Genomic DNA, 20,444 nt, shown 5'->3' with positions numbered 1-20,444 from the left:
AATGACAAATTTTCAAACTTGTCTTAAATAATTAGTGAATAGGATTCCATATCACATGTGTTTATTTTTATATAAATTTAACAATGTAACATTGTGTGAAGAACTGAAGAAATCATGCATGTAATTGCGTTCTTTAGTTTGGAAAATTTATAAATTTATCACACGACTGCAGTTTTTGTACCTATAAAAATCTTGAGAGCCTAGTTTTTTTCAATTTGAACTACATGAACATGACTATCCACTTGAAATGTACATAACTGTATGTTTTGAGTTAGTTCAGAAAATTGTCCGCTATGGAGTCTAGACGAGATGGATAGGAGGCAGACAAGGCAGACAAGACTATGTAGGTGTGGGTGGGTGTCCGATCTGCAAACATTGAGGGCGTGGGAAGGGGGGGACGAGAGAGGTGGATCCCCTCTCTCACATTCACACTTATATACTAAAATATACAAATTAGTAATTTTTAATATAGTTTGTAAAGTTTTGTTGTTATAGAAGTACATGAGTCTTTTTAAATTTGGCATATAATGTAAAGCTTATGTGACGATCTATTATTATTGTTGCTGCTCTTGGATTAGGCGGGTCTAAACCTTCTATTTCCCATCTAGCTTTTTTTTTAGTGTTGTGAATTTGTAATAGTGTATACTTTCAAGGAAATCAAAAATAGCAATTAAGGTTAAGACCATCAACTTTAGGATCATTCATTAACTCCTACATAAAAATTAAGGTAACAATATAAAAACACCAACATGGTGACAACTTTGTCTCTTCTCATCCTGACCAAACACCTCCCATGCACACGTTGACTTCCACCTTATATTATGTGTATATAAACCCTTAACTTTCTCATTTACTTCACCACCATCTCAACCATCCACACCTATGGCTACAACTACTACCTTTTTCTCGCCTGTTCTCGTTTTCGTCCTCGTTTTCCTCACATACGCCGCCACCGCCCAACCACCGCCCTCCTCGGCCACCATTTGCCAAAACACCCCTTACCCATCCGTATGCCAAGCCTCCCTCCCCATCTCCAACTCATCCGCCACCATATACGACTACGGCCGCCTCTCCATCCGCAAATCCATCTCCACCGCCACCAAATTCGCTAACTTAATCGATAAATACCTTTCCACCTCCGCCATTTTAACCACGGGAGCCATCCGTGCCCTCCAAGATTGTCATTACCTCGCCCAAACAAATCTTGAGTTCCTTTCAACCGCTTTTCAAACCATCAACACCACCCAAACCGTATCCGACTCCAAATCCGAAGACATCCAAACCATCGTTAGCGCGATATTAACCAATACCGAAACATGCATAGACGGTTTACAAGCCAATGCCGCTTCTTGGACCTCCAAAAACGGTGTTGTGGGCCCCATTAAAAACGATAACAAACTTTACAGCGTTTCCCTAGCTCTGGTTAACAGAGGGTGGGGCCGCAAAAAAAGTAACAAGTTTGGGGTTTCTGGTAAACATAAAGGTGTGAAAAGTGGTCCACTTGGCCTAAGAAAGCTTTTACAGGCTAGTAGTAGTGGCAGCGGAACACAGATACTGGTAGGTCAGGATGGTTCGGGTAACTTTACTACCATCACCGATGCGATTAACTTTGCCCCGAATAATTCGGATGGTTCGGCTGGATATTTTACCATTCGTGTGGCGGCAGGTGTTTATGAGGAGTATGTTAATATTCCGAAAAATAAAAAGTATTTGATGATAATCGGAGAAGGTATTAATCAGACGGTGATCACCGGAAATCGCAGCGTTGTTGATGGCTGGACCACGTTCAATTCTGCTACATTTAGTAAGTATTTTGATTTAGATTGTATTTTATGGGTGTTAAAATAATCAAATTAAAATGAATTAATGTTATCAATGGGGTTGGCAGCTTATTGTCAAACATAAAACTTTTAAAAACATACGGGTTTAATGGTTTTAAGTCTAAATTTTTATAGTGAATTAGTGTCAAATTTATAAATGAAATAATAAAATAAAAGTCAAACTAGAAATTAAGAAACTATATAAGGTAACTTTAACAAATTTTTATGGTTGAATTATGGTGACATGAGTACAAACATTTGAAATAAGCCAACCGACATTTAGAACATTCTTTTGTTTTTTTTTTTTTTCATTTTAATATTGTATGTTGAAAAAGTTATTTGAAATTTTCACAAATAACGTGTCACCTGCCGTTGTTTTTATTTGTAAATTAATATTATTAAATTAACGTGTTAATTTTCTTTTTGACCGGAAACTTTCATTTCGCCAAGAGTCTAATAAGATATATTAATTGATATATGTTTGAATCCAAAAAAGAAAAAGAAGAAAAAAAGCGGAAGTTAAACAAATCAAGGGTATGCACGGTTTGATTTGGGTTGATTTTAGGCTAAGACTTAACCAAAAACCAAAGTTAAGCTTTTGAGTTTTTGAAAAACGTTTTATTTTGGTTTAAGTTCGGATTTGCCATTGAAGTTTGAAAATTGTGGGGTGAAAAAAAATGGCCTAAAATAATGCATTCATTTGGATTATTTTATTAATTAAAAACTAATTGATTTGATATATATTTGGGTTAAAACATTTTAATTATATATTTATTAAATTTTTATAAATTATTTAAACTAAAAAATTAAATATATAAATTTGGTTCGCTTCTCTTTCTTTTTGTTTTTTCGGTTTTTATCACATTAAAACCAATACCAAAACTGAACTATAAGTTTGGGTTTTTATGTTTTACCATCGGTGTTTGTTTCAATTCGATTTTTTGTTTTTTCTTTTTTGATTTTTTAATTTTTTCAGTTTCAAAACTGATGTTTTTCAGTTTTATTCACATCCCAAAACAACTAATTTCAATTACCTGATTTAAGTATTTAACTTATTCATGTTTGATTCAAATAAAGCAACATCTAACCTTAACACTCTCTTTCACCCAATCTTTGCAGTTGTGACATCACCTAACTTCGTTGGCATGAACTTCACTATCCGCAACACCGCGGGTGCGATCAAGCACCAAGCCGTGGCGCTCCGAAACGGTGCAGATCTATCCACATTCTACAAATGCAGCTTTGAGGGTTACCAAGACACGTTATACGCGCACTCCCTACGTCAATTCTACCGCGAATGCGACATTTATGGCACCGTAGACTTCATATTTGGTAACGCGGCCGCAGTCCTCCAAAACTGCAATCTATACCCTCGGTTACCGATGTCCGGTCAATTCAACGCTATTACCGCACAAGGTAGAACTGATCCTGGGCAGAACACGGGTACCTCAATCCAAAAGTGTAATATTCGGGCGGCTGACGATTTGGCGGGAAGTAATGGCACGACCGTAACTTATTTAGGTCGCCCGTGGAAGGAATATTCTCGGACGGTTTATATGCAATCTTTTATGGACTCGTTGATTACCCCCGTGGGGTGGTCCATGTGGTCTGGTGACTTTGCGTTGAATACTTCGTATTATGCTGAGTTTAATAACTCGGGCCCCGGGTCAAACACGAGCCAGAGAGTCACGTGGCTTGGGTTTCATATTATTAATGAGACTGACGCGGTTAATTTTACAGTGTCCGCTTTTTTAGTTGGGGACGCGTGGTTGCCTCAGACGGGCGTGACTTATGACGCCGGGCTATTAAACTGAGTAACGTTTATAAAAAATGTATTATGTCAAAATATTTCATTCGATTGTTTGAAATTTATACGTTATTTGTATCCTCAGATGTTCTTTTTTTTTTTTGGTTACTATGTTTAATTGTTGCAAAAAATAGTGGCTTTAGACGACTTAACATGTACTTTCGATCAATAAATGATTATTTATATTTTGATTAATAATTTAATATAATGTTTTGGATTGTTAGTTGTTTTAATTAGGGAGGGGCAAAATCAGTATTGGTACCGGTACCGATTGGTACCGGTACTGATTTGGTACCGTTCGGTATCAAAGTCTTGAGTTTTCGAGACCGGTACAATACGATACTGATATTTCTCAAAATTTACCTTAAATACTGATAGCGTCCCGGTACCGGTACCGAACCGTATATTTCGGTACCGGTACCGGTACCAAAATTTTACGATTTTCGGGATCGGGATTTTCGGTACCGGTACGATACCGAACTCATCCCTAGTTTTAATCATCTTTGTACTATGCTAGTGGTCCTTTTAAAACCAAAAAAAAAAAAAAACTAGTCATCCTATTATAAATAGCAAAATAAAAGACGAACTCCGAAATAACTAAAAATGTATATAAACGAATGAATAAATAATTCTTGGTATTAACATAATTCAAAACTAGGGGAAGCTTAACGTTTAAATAAAATTAACGTCTTAATTGTGAGAATTAAGTAAAATAATTATATACATAAGTAGAGTAATTATATAATTACATTGTAGAGTGATTATGTAATTACTCTACGATGTAGTTACATAATTACTTTATTTTGATTCTCACAATTAGCACGTTAATTTCATTTGTATGTGACACAATCAAAATAATTCCATATATTAAATTTGTTTACATATAATCATATTTGACTAATATAAATTAAATAAATGAATTTAAGATAACTGAAGATACAAAAAAAAAATTTAAAATTATAATACGTTTTCTCCTTGATTTGTGCATATTATTCCTAAAATTAAACAACGTTGACTCTTATCTTTCCTGAATTTACTCAAATCAGTTATACAATTCAAATTCGTTGCAAAATTTTTATGTATACCAACTTTAACAAAAATAAACCGCTCTTTACATCACTATATACCAACTTTAACAAATATAAACCGCATTTTACATCACAAGTTAAACAATGTTGACTCCTACATCTGACTCTCTCCACGCGTGACGCGTCATGATGATGGGGTTTCCCAACTTTGATTTTTGTCCCTATACTTTTATAAATACGAATTTTAGCCGTTTTAAACAATTCAAGGGTTTTTAAGAGTTGTTGACAAGTTTGAAAGTTAAGAGAATATAAATTAAGTTTAACCAAGCTAAATGCTAATAAATTCAAGATTTTATAAATAAGAAAGATTCGAATTACATTCCCGAGTCAGGTAAACGAACACGAATTCAAGTACGAAAAATCCGAGATGTTACAAACTCTATGTTTTGAAAATCATTTGTTTTGGTACCAATATTTTTTACAACTGAATATCTTGTTGTCATCCCAAAAATCATATTACAAGTGATGTTGTCCTTTCAAATTACATGTGCTTGTTAGACGATTTCAATATTTTACCTGTGTCGTACACGGGTCATTAACCTAGTAAATAAATAAACGAGAATCATTCACCAAAATAAAAATTATAGAAAAATGAAAATATAAATAAATAGTAATACTAGCCAACGTTGGGCTTATACTGTGGGCCGGGCCGCATCAGATTAGGTGTGGTTTAACCTAATAGTTTTAGCCGCCTTACCACAAATCACATCTGCATTTGTCTTTACTAAAAATCACCATTTTATAAGTTTATAATCCATCTTTCACTTCTGGATTTTTGGCATGAAGATGTCTTTTTGTGGGAGGCTGTTCTGTTACAAGATCCCGTGGTTATTATTTTCTCCGCGTTTGTGTTGGAATAGGTGGTCTCGGAAAATGGTACAAAATCTTATTTCTTTTGATGTTTTAAATTACTTAGGTAATTATGCATATGTTGTGGTTGAAATCATGCCAAAATTAAACTGCGAAACTGAATAACAAAATTGGTCAAAGCATTTAATTTCTAACTTCCTATGCATTTCCTTTTAATAAATGTAATATAAAAAAACAATGATTGTGAAACTGCAAACACAATAATTAAGATATAATGTTGTTTAGCTTCAATATATTCTTTTGTTTATATGTTATATATTTTGAATACATTTCTAACAGGTTTGGATAAACATAGTTTTGTTCTTAAGAACTTGCCAGACAAAGAGAAGTAATTTAACAAAGACAATGGTTTCGGTATGTAAACAAATTCTTTAAGTATCACCTCATGATTCCTCTATTCTCGGTTTGGTGAGATATGTCCTGTTTGTCATAAGGCGTGTTTAGACTCATATAGGGAGCACGCGGTGCATTGTAAAGAGCTACCAGGGTTCAGGTACCGACACTATCTAGTTAGAGATGTGCTCTTTGACATATTCAAGCGGGCCGGAATTTCTGTTAAGAAAGAAGCACTTGTGAATTTCTTGACTGACCCGTCGGAGGGAAAACCATCTCTTCGACCGGCTGGCATGTTGGTGTTTGGTTGGATAGAAGGAAAACATGCGTGTGTGGATTTAACAGGGGTTTCCCTTTTGGTGAGCTTCGGTAGTAGTGGTTCACAGTCGGTCAAGCTGCTTCAGGCAAGGTGACTAAACATGAGAATACGTGTCTTGACAACCAACATGTATTTGTTCTTTTTGTTTTTGACACTTTTGGTTTCCTCGCGTCTGAAGCTATGGAGTTACTTACCCGAGTTCAACGGATCATGCATAGTAATATTATGACCCCAAGATCTGCGAATGTGGTTTTTAAAAGATTGGTTTTTGCAATTCAAAAGGGGGGTAGCAGCGCAACTTGTTACCCGTTTGCCTTCTGTTTCAATGTAGTTGTTACTATGATCATCTTTAAATCAATTAAATATAAAAAATAACTATTAATATTAAGAGATATTATCTTAATTTTAAAAAAAATGTAAACAACATCTGATTGTGAATACGCGTGTTTTTGGTTCCTTCACTTGATGAAGACCATGGGACAAAAGTGGGTTAAGCTTATCGATGATCTTTTCTTGATTCCCGAGTATAGAAAGAGATGTGAAGCAAATAAAAATAACAGAAAAAGACTAAAATATAAGAAAACTGAAGAGGTAGGTCCCAGCAGAGCCCAGTTGGACCCGCAAGACTCACCTTAAACAGGGACGTCTGCGCAGAGACCAACTGGATCCGCAGGACCAACCATGCTCAGAGACGTAACGTCCTTACGCGCAGTACGCAAGCTGGTCCCGCAGGAAATGCCTCCCAATGGTGAAGGACTCCGCCTGTCCCCGCAGCCTCGGATACAAGCCATTAGGGAAGGCCACCCGCGCAGCATGGCTACACGCACAAGGCACTTAACTCTCCCCAGTGTCACCTGAAGGAATGAGCAAAGGCGGGAGGGGGAAAACTCCCGCCTAAATGAGCCAGTCCGTATGATGGAGGATCTTTTGTGTGATACCTGACGAGGTACAGACAAAAGATCTGACCAAGAATGCGACAGCTCACTGACAGCAGCATGGCAGACAGCACGCCACAGCACTGTGACCGATAGCCGCCGCCTACCCACCAACTCCTGCCATACCACGTGCCTAGCCTGTAGTTGGCAGAAGAGGAAGAGTGTACGACACGCCTGCTCTGTGTCAGCCGCTACCTATCCACCACTCACAGGCAAGGCACGTGCATAGGTTACAGTTGGTAGCGTGTTGGGCCGGCTAAACCCCTTGGAAACCTACCTTCGGCTATAAATACCCCAATGGTATGATCATCTTATCTTATCATATATACCTGATATCTGCTCTAGCAATCTCTTAATATACTTTTATATTTAAAGAGCAATATAGACTGATTCTCACGCCGGAGGGTGGTCACAAGGAGGAACCCCCCCCCCCTTCTCAGTGACGAGCTCACGGTGTCTGTTTTGCAGGTTGTCAGAAGAACCATCTTCCAAGGGTCTAACCCCTCGTGGGAAACATCCATCTAACCCCCAGGTTACCAGTAATCTGCCCGGGGTCCGGTTAGTGTTTCTTCATTGGCGCCATCCGTGCATAAAGCTAGAACTTCATTTTTCTCCAGTTTTTTCAAACTTCTAGAAAGATGGTTAAAGAAACTCCGTAACCACAACCCCAGCTACTGGAGGGAATACCGGCAACACAGTTTTTACAAACACTACCCCGGTTACCCAAGCCGGGGCAAGTGAAGTAAATTTTACGAACACTACCCCAGTTACCCAAGCTGGGGCAAGTGCAGTAAATAATCGCCCACTGGGATTCACCGATACCCAGTTTGAAAAACGAACAAGACTCCCCCGCCAAACTCTCGATGAAGTTAAGGCATGGGCGGAGGCACGACAGAAGGAATTCCAAGCTGAGTTGGACGAACGCTTGCGTTCCGTCCAACAGGCCGACGAATTCGAAGAATACTTGGACAATGACTCGGAGGAATCCGACTCCGACGCGAACCCTCGCCATAGGGCAAAAGGGAAGCGTAAGGAAACGGACTCCCAACCGAGAAGGCATTTTGGACAAGCCTTCAAACCAAAAAGCGCAGGTGGAAGTTCACGAGACTTCTCCAAAACGTTCAGACCGAACGTTGCAAATGCGGGAACGTCCAAATTTGCAAGGGACATTGCGGAAGCAATTGCCCCAAAAAGTGCCAAACAAATGCCCAACATAGGCACTTATGATGGTATGTCCGACCCAGACGACCATTTGAACAGGTTCATAGCAGGGGCAACCGTCAGCAACTGGACGGAACCCACGTGGTGTTACATGTTTCAAATGACGCTGGTGGGGGCTGCTAGGGTTTGGTTTGATCGTTTACCGGTTAACCACATTTACGACTGGGCAGACTTCCAGCAGAAGTTTAGCCAACACTTCAGCCAGCAGCGAAAGTATACCGAGGAGCAATGGACAATCCTCAAATGCATACGGGAAGAAGATGAATCTCTGCCAAACTTCATCACTCGCTTCAACTCAAAGAAGTTAAGTTTGGGCAATATCAGCGAGGATCTTGTTCGCGCAGCCTTCATCCAGGGCGCGCAGGACCCAGAGCTTATCCGCACCCTAACGGGTAAAGATGGAATGCCATCCACATGGGATGGCATCATGACAGCAGCCAAACGCTATGCGGAAACGGAGAAACAACTGGGTAGAGACCTTCCGCAGAGCACAAACCTTTACACCCAGAGGACGAGAGAGGACAACGTCCTCACCACCCGATTGAACAAAAAACGGAAGCAAGGCATTTGGCAGTCAAGGGTAAACTTTGACACCTCATCCGGCTTACAGCACCGATTGGGTGAAAGGGATAATGTAAAGCTGCACCGGAACTCCAGATGGACGCCACTTACCAAAAGCGTCACTGACATATTTGCTACTGAAGAGCTCCCATGGCCAAAGCCTCCAGTAATCCGACATCGTCACGATGCTGATCGGAGCAAGTACTGTGACTATCACAGAACAAAAGGCCACAACACTGAAGAATGCATAGACGTAAAAGACATGGTCGAAACATTCGTCAGAGATGGGACGCTCGCACACCTCGTGGCGAAATAAAAGATAAGCAGGCAGGCAGGTGCGTGTGGAACCATGGCTGGGGTAAACACGAATAAAAAATCAGCTTCAATATGGAGACTACATGCTGCGTAAAGAACGAGATCCCGAAACAGGTGCGTGTCGGCTCGATGGCACTCCTGTCCCAACATGGAAGGGAGTTCAATTACACAGTTTGCATGTAATCAATTCCAATTTGTACAGAAAAGGCCAAGAGCCACTTCTAATGGAAATGATTCTCTTTCAAACGTCGAAGCTGATGATTTACATTTATACTTTTGTACACACTAATATGCCGGTTTTCACCGCATAATTACAAAAAACGTCATTGCATGGGAAGGCGGTCCTACCCGCACGAACCCAAAAAGCATGATAAACCTTCACGCAGGTCAGTTGAAGGGGAAAAAAAGTTACCATATGAAAGTGCTGGTCTATCCGCATGAATCATTCGAGGGAACTGCACCAACCAATCAACAACCGCGCGTGGGACGGTTCAAAATTCTTAAGAGGAAAAGGTAAACCTATACGCAGGTCAGATATGGGTAAAGTTATGCCATCCTACTAAGTGCAAGTGACGGGTCTACCCGCACAATCACGAAAGAGGAAGCAAAACTTCACACCTATTATCAGCCACGTTCAAAGGTTAACTTATCCTCAACAGGCAAACCTTCACGCAGGTCAGTTGAAGGAGAAGAGTTCAATTATTCCATTAAATGAAAGTGCCGGTCCATCCGCATGAATCATGAAAGGAAAATGAACACTAACCTATCGACAACCGCGCGTCGAACGATTCAAAACAAAATTCTTAAAAAGGTAAGAAAAACCTACACGCAGGTCAGGTATGGGTAAAGTTTTGCCATCCTACTAAATGCAAGTGACGGTTCTACCCGCGCAATCACGAAAGAGGAAGCAAAACTTCACACCTATTATCAACCACGTTCAAAGGTTAACTTATCCTCAAAAAGTAAGAAAAACCTACACGCAGGTTAGATAAAAGTTAAAGTTTAGCCATCCTACCAAGTGCAAGTGACGGTTCTACCCGCACAATCACGAAGGAGGAAGCGAAACTTTAACCCACTATCAACCACGTTCAAAGGTTCTTATTCTAAACGCTTGGAAAATTGCTATTTTAAACTAAGTATGCAAGTCATAAGTTTATAAAGCAAAGAATCCAATGAAAGGAATAACAATCGTATATTTCAATGATATATTACAACAGTGGCCGGGTAACTACCCGCCTAAAAGAAATCTATACAAAGCTAAGTCTATCCTAGCAGTGGGAAGGGATCTTCAGGATCAGGCTTCAGGGCCACCTCCGCTTGGACCAGCACCGTCAGAGAGCGGCTGCCCAAGGAAAGCCTTAAGGATGTTTAGCCCATCATCAGCAGCAGCAGCTTCATTCACCTTCTCCGCCACTGGATGCGGGAAGGCAGCGTACTGGTTCACAGCTTGGTCATAAGCAGCTTCAGTATTAACATTGAATAAAGGGAAGTTGGAGGGCGGAAAGCCTCTCTCAGCAAACCCTAGACCAAGCAGGAAGCCAGTCTTCTCCCCATCCTCATGAGAAGCGTTGAGGGCTGCGCTCATCGCATCGTCATAAGAGGTCTCTGAAAGGACCCGACGCACAACCTACAAAAGAATACAAGTTAGAACATTTTCTAATTACGAGCGGAAAGCGTAAAGAAAAAGATAAAGATACCTGAGGCAACGCTTCTCGAAGCAGCCATTGGAGGGTAGCTTGACTTTCTTTGTAAGCACGTTCGGCTCCGCTTTTATCAAGGTTGGCAAGTTGAACTTCCTTGGCGGCAGCCTCTTCGACGCTTTTGAGTTTCCTTTCAGTGCGGTCAAGCACCCCCCTCTGGTCAAGGATCTCCTGCAGCTTCTTGGCATCTTCCATTGCCAAGGCGTCATGAGCGTGCTGAAGAGCCTTTAATTTGCATTTAAGCTGCTCATTCTCTTCGCGAAGCGGCTCAGCAACAGCTTCAGCCTTGGCAGCCCTCTCAGTTGAGTTTCGCGCAGTCTCCTTAGCCAGCCGAAGCTGTTCATTCACAGCTTGGGCAGCCTTGGAGCGGGCCTCGAGTCGCGCCTGGACTTCAACCTCGAGGGCCTTGAATGCTCTCTCCTTCTCGGCGGCGGCAGCGGCCAACTGCCGGTTCTCCTCCCGCAGAGCCCGCGTCTCAGATATTTCTTTGACGCGAGCTGCTTTTAACTTGTCGTTTTCACGACAAAGCAGCTCGACGCGGGGCTGCATCCGGGCTTGGAGAACCCGAAGCTCATTGGTTAGCCTACCCTCCTGGTAGCTAGCCATGGCTTCCCCCAACGCACCATGAGGAGCAGCGTGGCGAGCCCAATCCACGCACTCCACAGGGGTGCGAAGGGTTGTTCCTCGGCGTATGTTCCATCTTGGAACATACACTTCATTGGAATCCGACACTGCAAAAGAAACAAAGGCAGTTAGGAAAAGATGACAAAAATACACAAAGGAAAAAGAACCCTACGTACCTGTAGGGTCAATAACAGGCCGATAGCCGCCAAACCCATCACCTGAACCTAAAGGAAATCCATCCAACAGGTCAGGCAGATGGGAAGGTGGCATAGATCGGCGGGAAGCCCGGCGCGTACCTGATGGTCCGGCCGTCGGTGCCGGTGGCGCAGGTATAGTGGCAGCCGCTGTGGTAGCCATTGTTGGCGTCGCCTCCTCAGCAACAGTAACCGCCGGCTCCGTGAAAGATGCTGTAAAAATTGCACTCACGGCCGGCGGAGACACCTTCTCAGCTGGAACAGCCTCAGGAAGGCTGGAACCAACGGAAGCAGGCGCAGACGCCTGGGTCGACGCCTCGGGAAGGCTGACCGAGCCTTCCCTCATTGGCAGGGGAATACTTGCTCCAACTCCACCCTGGAATGCGTCAACATCCACACCTGCACAAGCAAAAGTGTTAGAAAAATGTATTTGAAACAACAAATCTAGACAAGAATTATGGGGGTACTTACGGGGTTTCTTGAGCTTGAACGTACGGACGAGCGGGGGCGAACCCGATGGAGCCGGCCTCTTGACACCGGTAACCGTCGTCGTCGCTACCTCCCCGGAGGTAACAGCTACATCCTCCGGAGCGGTGGTCTCCTCACCACCGGGCTTCCCCGCCACCTCTGCACTATCTGACTCCGAGTCAGATAGGACTACCGGGTCGGCCGTAGAGGCCACCTTCTCCTTGCCTTTCCCGACGGCAGCCTTTTTCTTCCGCACCAGTGGAGGACCTTCTGCGGATTCCTCAGAAGAAGAAATGTCAACTCCAGCAGCAGGCACAGCATTGAGAGGTTCAGGGTAGAAGATAGGCTTACCTGGCCGTCGGTGGCTCAGGATCTCTTGGCCTGGCGGGTAAACCTCCACGAACCGACCCGCGGTCTGCTCTAAGATGGGCAACTCGTTCTCGTCCAGAGCACGAGTACCCATCCGCGCGGGACCATCTTCCTCCCGCGGGTTCAGGAGCGACTGAAGATCGTTCCCCTCTGAAATCAACAAGAAAGTTAGAAAAAATCGAAGTCAGCAAAATGAAACAAGACGTACCATAAGGGATAGAGTTCGAACCATATTCAAGGACGATCGGAACCTTATCCGCATTCGCCGCCTTCCACACCCGGCTCATCCCCAGCATCACCATCGCCGACTCCGGAAAACGGAAAACCGGGGACTGGACCCGAGATATCTTCGAGAACCATTCCGCCTCCTCGTAGTTGAGGGCGGGAAGGTTCGGAAGCGCCTGGCCATTCTTGAACTTCATGGCGATGGGGATGGCGCGAGCGGATATGAAAAAGAACTCTCTTCTCCATGAGCGAAGACTCCGCTCGGTGGTACAAATCTTTAAACCCTTGATACGGGTTGTAAGAGTGTACCACCCCTGGATGCACCTCCAAGTGTAGAAGGTCATCAGACGGTCAACGAGGGGCTCAAGGCCCAGTATCCGGCACACCCACTCAAAGTGCCGGACCTTGGCAATGGCCATGGGGTGCACCTCTGTCAGGTGCACACCGTGCCTCTCCAGGACACGGTACACAAACTTTGTCAACGGAAACCTAAGGTTTCCGTAGACAAAGAATGCAGCATAAACCCCGATCTTGCCACTAGGGGCATCGTACACAGTATGGTGGGGTTCAGGAAACTCAGGCTCGAGAGACTCGAGCATGAACTTCCTGACGATATACTGGTACAGATCGACAGGAAGAGAGCACTGGCATTCGCCAGCAGTCTTCTGGTCATCAGCATCATAAGAAGACATGGTGGAAGAAAGATGAAAAGAGATTTCAGGGTAATGCTTTACTGAACAGAAAAATTCGCCGGAAATTACTTGAGAATAAGAGATGAAAGTGAAAAGTGTGAATTGCAAATAACCGTCTCCCCCTTTATATAGTAATCGCAATTAATGCGATGAATTTAATACGGAAGAGAGAGAAATCAAAGGTGCAATGAAACTATGACGCGTGGCAAAAGCAAGCTGGCAACATCTGTCACAAGGACGTATGCCAGAGATTTCGCGGCTACGCGCCCGAAATCCCGTGCCCACGCGCCTGAAAAAGCAACTGGAATGACCATGTTCTGTCACGTCACTATAACTCCCTGCACGTCCTGACACAGTCAGAAGAAACCGTCGCACGACGTTTCAGAGGTTTGGACTTATCTTTTCACCAACTCTTCGAATTTCAAAATTCAAAATTCGAAAATATTAAAAAGTAAGCGGGAAAATACCCCTTACCCCTTGGCAAGCAAGTAACCGTAAGACGGATGCGGGTACAGTGTAAAGGCAAAACCCTTCACATACCTAGCACCCGCAGGGAATTGAAGCCAAATAAACCTTGGCAAACAAATAACCGTAAGACGGCTGTGGGTACAGTGTTAAGGCAAAACCCTTCACATACCTAACACCCGCAGGGAATTGAAGCCAAGAAAACCTTGGTGAACAAGTAACCGTAAGACGGATGCGGGTACAGTGTTAAGGCAAAACCCTTCACATACCTAGCACCCGCAGGGAATTGAAGCCAAGTACCTCGGCAACCAAGTAACTATAAGACGGGTGCGGGTACAGTGTAAAGGCAAAACCCTTCACATACCTAACACCCGCAGGGAATTGACGCCAGGAATACCTTGGAAGTAAAGTAACCGTAAGACGAGCACAGGTACAGTGTTAAGGCAAAACCCTTCACATACCTAGCGCTCCGCTGGGAATTGAAACCAAGAAGGATCTTCTGGGCAATGCTTGCGGAAACGGAAATAACATCCCCGCATAGCGGGAACGTCGAGAACTACGTTGTTTGAAGCTCCAAGATGGAATTGGTGGTCTTAACATAATTGATCACTATGTTCAAAACTACCAAAACCTCATGGAAAATACATACAACTGGGACTCAATGCTCCTGACTGGCGAGGAGGTTACAGACCTACCCGCATCATACCCAAAGACCAAGCAGGAAACTCGGGCATTTCTGCAAGTGACAAGGACTTCCGCGGAAAGAATCCCCATGGAAAACCTTACGAAACCCCTTTTCAAAACCCTTTGCTCAAGTCCAAAAGTTCACCTCATTTTATTAAACACTCATGAGAAGAACATTGGACTGGGGGGACTTGAAGAGGTAGGTCCCAGCAGAGCCCAGTTGGACCCGCAAGACTCACCTTAAACAGGGACGTCTGCGCAGAGACCAACTGGATCCGCAGGACCAACCATGCTCAGAGACGTAACGTCCTTACGCGCAGTACGCAAGCTGGTCCCGCAGGAAATGCCTCCCAATGGTGAAGGACTCCGCCTGTCCCCGCAGCCTCGGATACAAGCCATTAGGGAAGGCCACCCGCGCAGCATGGCTACACGCACAAGGCACTTAACTCTCCCCAGTGTCACCTGAAGGAATGAGCAAAGGCGGGAGGGGGAAAACTCCCGCCTAAATGAGCCAGTCCGTATGATGGAGGATCTTTTGTGTGATACCTGACGAGGTACAGACAAAAGATCTGACCAAGAATGCGACAGCTCACTGACAGCAGCATGGCAGACAGCACGCCACAGCACTGTGACCAATAGCCGCCGCCTACCCACCAACTCCTGCCATACCACGTGCCTAGCCTGTAGTTGGCAGAAGAGGAAGAGTGTACGACACGCCTGCTCTGTGTCAGCCGCTACCTATCCACCACTCACAGGCAAGGCACGTGCATAGGTTACAGTTGGTAGCGTGTTGGGCCGGCTAAACCCCTTGGAAACCTACCTTCGGCTATAAATACCCCAATGGTATGATCATCTTATCTTATCATATATACCTGATATCTGCTCTAGCAATCTCTTAATATACTTTTATATTTAAAGAGCAATATAGACTGATTCTCACGCCGGAGGGTGGTCACAAGGAGGAACCCCCCCCCTTCTCAGTGACGAGCTCACGGTGTCTGTTTTGCAGGTTGTCAGAAGAACCATCTTCCAAGGGTCTAACCCCTCGTGGGAAACATCCATCTAACCCCCAGGTTACCAGTAATCTGCCCGGGGTCCGGTTAGTGTTTCTTCAAAAACGAAGACATGCCAGAGACAAACTGACATGTCGAAAAGTAAAGATAGCTTTGGAAAAGATCAAAATACTACCTGAATGGCATCAACACATGGTTCGTCATTTAAAATCACATTGGAAACAATCGGACTGCTGAAATGCACTATTCTATAGTTGCTGGTATAAGAACTATATGGTTATAACAACGCTTTAGGTTAAATAGCTGGAATAAGTGGTCTTGGAACATGATATAAAATCTTTCTCGTTTATTTCGCTCTTAACTACTTTGTATGCATCATCATCATCATCATCATCGTACTCAGTATATCCCACCAATAGCAATGCTATGGTAGGGTCTGAGGAGGGTAAGATGTAGACAGCCTTACCTCTATCCCATAGGGATAGAGAGGCTGCTTCCGGTGAGACCCCCGGCTCGATAGTAGTTTTGAATCAAGCCTTGGACATAAGACACATAACACTCAATCATCGGGACACCGGCTGATTGGTGCATGTGCCCTTGTCTTTCGGCTATCAACGCCACCACATGATGCCTGATTAACCTTCCGCCACTTTTAACGTTATTTTCACGTGATTAGTAAAATAACGTCAAAATTAGTGCAATTTTACTTTTGCCCACCCAAGGGTTCACACATATATACATTATATGTGCGCACCGCAAGCAGGGCGTCTACTTTGTATGCATATATTATGTAATTATGCTTGAAACCATGCCAAACTACTTGTGAACTGGTTTTTGGTCTTAATTACCCGGTTGTTTTATTAAGTTTTGCCAAAACATAAAGTGGAAAAAACATATAATTAGCCATACTTAAACGATGCTTTCGAGTTTATAACTTAACCGAACAATTAAAAACAAATTGTTTTGATCTTAAGCCAGTGAAACAAAAGATTTGTTTCTTTTGTAGATAAGTTTCGTCTGTTTATAAACACTAAAACATCGTTAGTTTTGGGTAATCATAATCATGTTACATGTAGACGTCACACTGTGGTTAGAGTTGGATTGACGCCTATATAAAAATTTAAAACTCATCATTGTCGTACATTTCATGTTTGACTGAGGCGGTTGAGTTGTTCAATTGCTTTCTAACTATTTACAAAAATCCTCGTTTTCTTTCTTCAAATATAGTAACATGTTCGGTATTGTATTGCATTATTCGTTATAACTTTGCAACATTAATAAAATAAATTTTAGTTTATTACTTTATTAGTGAACATTAACTGTACCGTAAAAAAAATAACAATGCTGTATAAATAGTGAAAGAAAACATAGAAATCAAGTCTCCTAATTTCTTTCCAATTCAAAGAACATAGTAAATTTAGTTCCTATCTCTTATTTGTGGCCTACAGGTAGAAGGCTTGAGTATTTATGGAATGTTTTACATTATTCGTTTCTAAAATTTATATATATATTTTTTTGGATTTTAATTTTATTTATTGTAAAAAGGGGTTAGATTATAATAGGAATTATACTTTTTGTAGGAAGGATAAGAAGTAATCTTATCCATTGATTTTGAATATGGAGGGTTGAGATTAGTTTATGAGTAAATCAAGTGTGAACACAAGAAAAAGGGCATAAAAGGAATAACACATTTGTTGACTTTCTCTCTTCACATGCAAGGCACATGCCAAATTCCCACATCATTTTAAAACGTCCATAACTTTTTTTTACGACTTTTTTATTGAAAAACAAATTCACCATAATAACAAGTGTCTTTTTATTTTTTATATGAGTACCATATTGTAATATAAAAATTAAAAAAAAATTAGTGGGTTTTTTACAAATTGTGTTTTACCGAATTGTGTTTTACAAAATTGTGTTATACAATAGTATTTTTCATTGTGTTTTTTTTTCATTGTGTTTTTTCCATTGTTTTATTTACATTGTGCCATACAATTGTGTTTTTTTCATTGTGTTTTTCATTGTGTTTTTTCGGACTTTTCCGGCGAGGTGGTGGCGGTGGGTGACGGTTGTGCTGGCGGTGGGCGGTGGAGTGGTGGTAGTTGTAAGAGATGAGTGAAGATGTAATTGAGTTTTATGTAAGTGGGTTTTTGAAATTAATTTAAGTGGGTTTTGAGATTAAAGTAAGTGGGTTTTGATATTAAAGTATTAGACTAAAATACCCTCCTTCCTAGCCTTCTTAGAAAAATCAAACTTCTTATTTGAACCTGACCCTTGTAAAAAGTTAATAATATACTTAGAGTTTGATGATGAACGGGTTTAAAAAATAAACGAGATGCTATAACCTGTTTTAAAAGATATCTGGGTTTGGTGAGACTCGTGTCACGCTTATTATTATTTTTTTACTATAAAATTGTTAGTATATCCATATTTATATGATTTTCATTAATTGTAAATAATATTAATTTTTTGAAATCACATTTTAATTATTAGTATATCCATATTTATATGATTTTCGTATTAAATATTTGATGAGATTAATTTTACGTGTTTATGGTTAAAATCATGCCAAAAGACTTGTGAAACTTGGATAACCAAATTGGTCAAAAAATTAGTTTCTACCTATGTATTTCTTTTTAATAAGAAAGAAAAATAGCAATAGTTGTGAAGCTATGAACACAATAATCAACATATTATCCCAAGTAAGCATTTTTATTATGTTTCATATGACGGTTTTATGCAGTTATCGTGTTGAAGTCTATGACATTTTGGCTATTGGGGGATGCTATATGCACACTTTTAAGTGGAGAAGTGAAGTCTATAGATTTTGTGTAATGATAACGGTTACCTTGTTTTGTAAAAGAAAAAGAAAAAATTTCTGTTTGTACACCTGTGGTTTGTTGCTTTCATCCATTTGTTTACAAATTTGAAAACTTTAACACTTTGAATACATATTATTCCAATTGTATCCATTTGTATACAAGTTCCAAACGAAGTTAACAAAACCGTTGAGGGATATTTTCGTCTATTCCAATAAATCCGTTTATGCTTTAAACCGTTCATTTTTAAAAGAACATAAATAAACATGAATATGTTCATTTTTTTAAACGAACAAGAACATATTCAATTTTAAAACAAACGCACATGAACACAAAATGTTGTTCGATTAAGTGTTCGTCTTCACCAAAAGTTAAATACACACCTACGAACATGCTCGTTTTCGTTCATTTCGTTTACATGCCTACATATAATGTTGTCATTAGGCTAACTCAAAGAAAATAACAGTAGTTGACTTTCTATAATTGTTTGACAATAGTCAAACTGTGTTGACATGATTTAAATGGAACATAATTTATTTGCATAAAAAGGAGGTGATTCTGATATAATTTAACCACAATTTGAAAACACATAAATGTTGTATAATTAAGGTTCACATGTTCATGATCAACAGTTGACCTTTTGGTCAAACTATTGAATTATTGATTTAATTACTCATTCAAGGATCTACCAAAATGTTACGTTCAAATTTTTGACTTCAACATAAATGTTACCAATATATTGCAGCGAATTACGATATATATTGCAACAGTTCATATATTGTAGGAATGTATTGTCAGATTTTCATGCATGATGTTAATTTTTTTTATACACTACCTAGCAGACTAAACTGAAAAAATGGAGCAGGCTTACCCATTGAACTTTCACTAACAATATACCATTAGGTACCTGCAATCACAATAAACTTTCACTAACAGTAGCATAAGGACATCATTTTCATAATGTATCCTCTTTCCCTAACATCATTAAAATCAAAATTAGGTTATAAGGTTTAAATGTTGTTGTTTGGGAATAATAATAAAAAAAATTAAATAATGTATTTTTGTAATTGGCTTAAATTTTTTAAACTGGTCTGATATGAAATTTGGATTTATTTTGTATTTGAATAGACGAAAATACCCCTCATGTGGGGGAAGTTTTAACGGCATTGGTTAACTGCGTTTGGAACTTGTATACAAATGGATACAATTGGAATAATATGTATTCTAAGTGTTAAAGGTTTCAAATTTGTATACAAATGGATGGAAACAACAAACCATAGGTATACAAATAGAATTTTTTTCAAAAAAATATATACACAATATTGAATCCTGTTGGTGACACAATTTGTCATTCAAAAATGTTTTCGCAAAGTGTTGTAAATAGAGGTGCACAAATCAGGTTTTTGAAATACCCGAGTTCGGGTATGGAACCGGGTTCGGGTATGACTGGGTATTGGTAATACCCGGGTCAGGTTCGGGTCCGGGTATTGTCTCTAACCATACCCTATGCATCGAGTTCAGGTCGAGTATAGAATCGGGTATTCTAAAACCGGGTATTTGAATACCATATTTCCAGGTATTGAAAAACCCTATTTTTAGGTTTTTTTGGTTTTTTCGGGTATAGATTGGATTTTTTTAAAGGGTCACAATTTTTAGGGTATTTTCGGGTATTTTTCAGGTATTTTTCGGGTATAGATCGGGTATTTGAAAAATCCGGTTTCGGGTATTGGAAAAACCCGGTTCCGGGTACGGAACCGGTTCCGGTTTTCGGGTATTACCGGTTATAAATCGGGCCCAATTCCGGGTACTGGTTTTGGTAATAAAATACCCTACAGGTAGGATCGAGTACGGGTTCTGGTATTAAAAACTCGGGTATGGATAGGGTAAATGAACAAAATGTTAGTACATGATTTATCTAAAAT

General features: G+C 40.9%; 1 protein-coding gene across 1 annotated transcript; it reads left to right on the top strand.

Moving 5' to 3' along the window:
- Positions 1-682: 682 nt before the first annotated feature.
- Positions 683-3,702, top strand: LOC143582402 (putative pectinesterase/pectinesterase inhibitor 7). The gene is made up of 2 exons (XM_077064978.1): positions 683-1,804; positions 2,940-3,702. The coding sequence occupies exons 1-2, from the start codon at positions 883-885 to the stop codon at positions 3,632-3,634; spliced, it is 1,617 nt and encodes a 538-aa protein (XP_076921093.1). The 5' UTR covers positions 683-882; the 3' UTR covers positions 3,635-3,702.
- Positions 3,703-20,444: the final 16,742 nt, after the last annotated feature.

The sequence above is a fragment of the Bidens hawaiensis genome, unplaced genomic scaffold (genome assembly GCF_021521415.1).
Source record: "Bidens hawaiensis isolate Kalapana, Puna unplaced genomic scaffold, B.hawaiensis_p1.1 tig00031588_1, whole genome shotgun sequence".
Classification (NCBI taxonomy): domain Eukaryota; kingdom Viridiplantae; phylum Streptophyta; class Magnoliopsida; order Asterales; family Asteraceae; genus Bidens; species Bidens hawaiensis.
The sequence above is the reverse complement of the archived record's forward strand: the minus strand, read 5'-3'. Positions and strand labels throughout refer to the sequence as shown.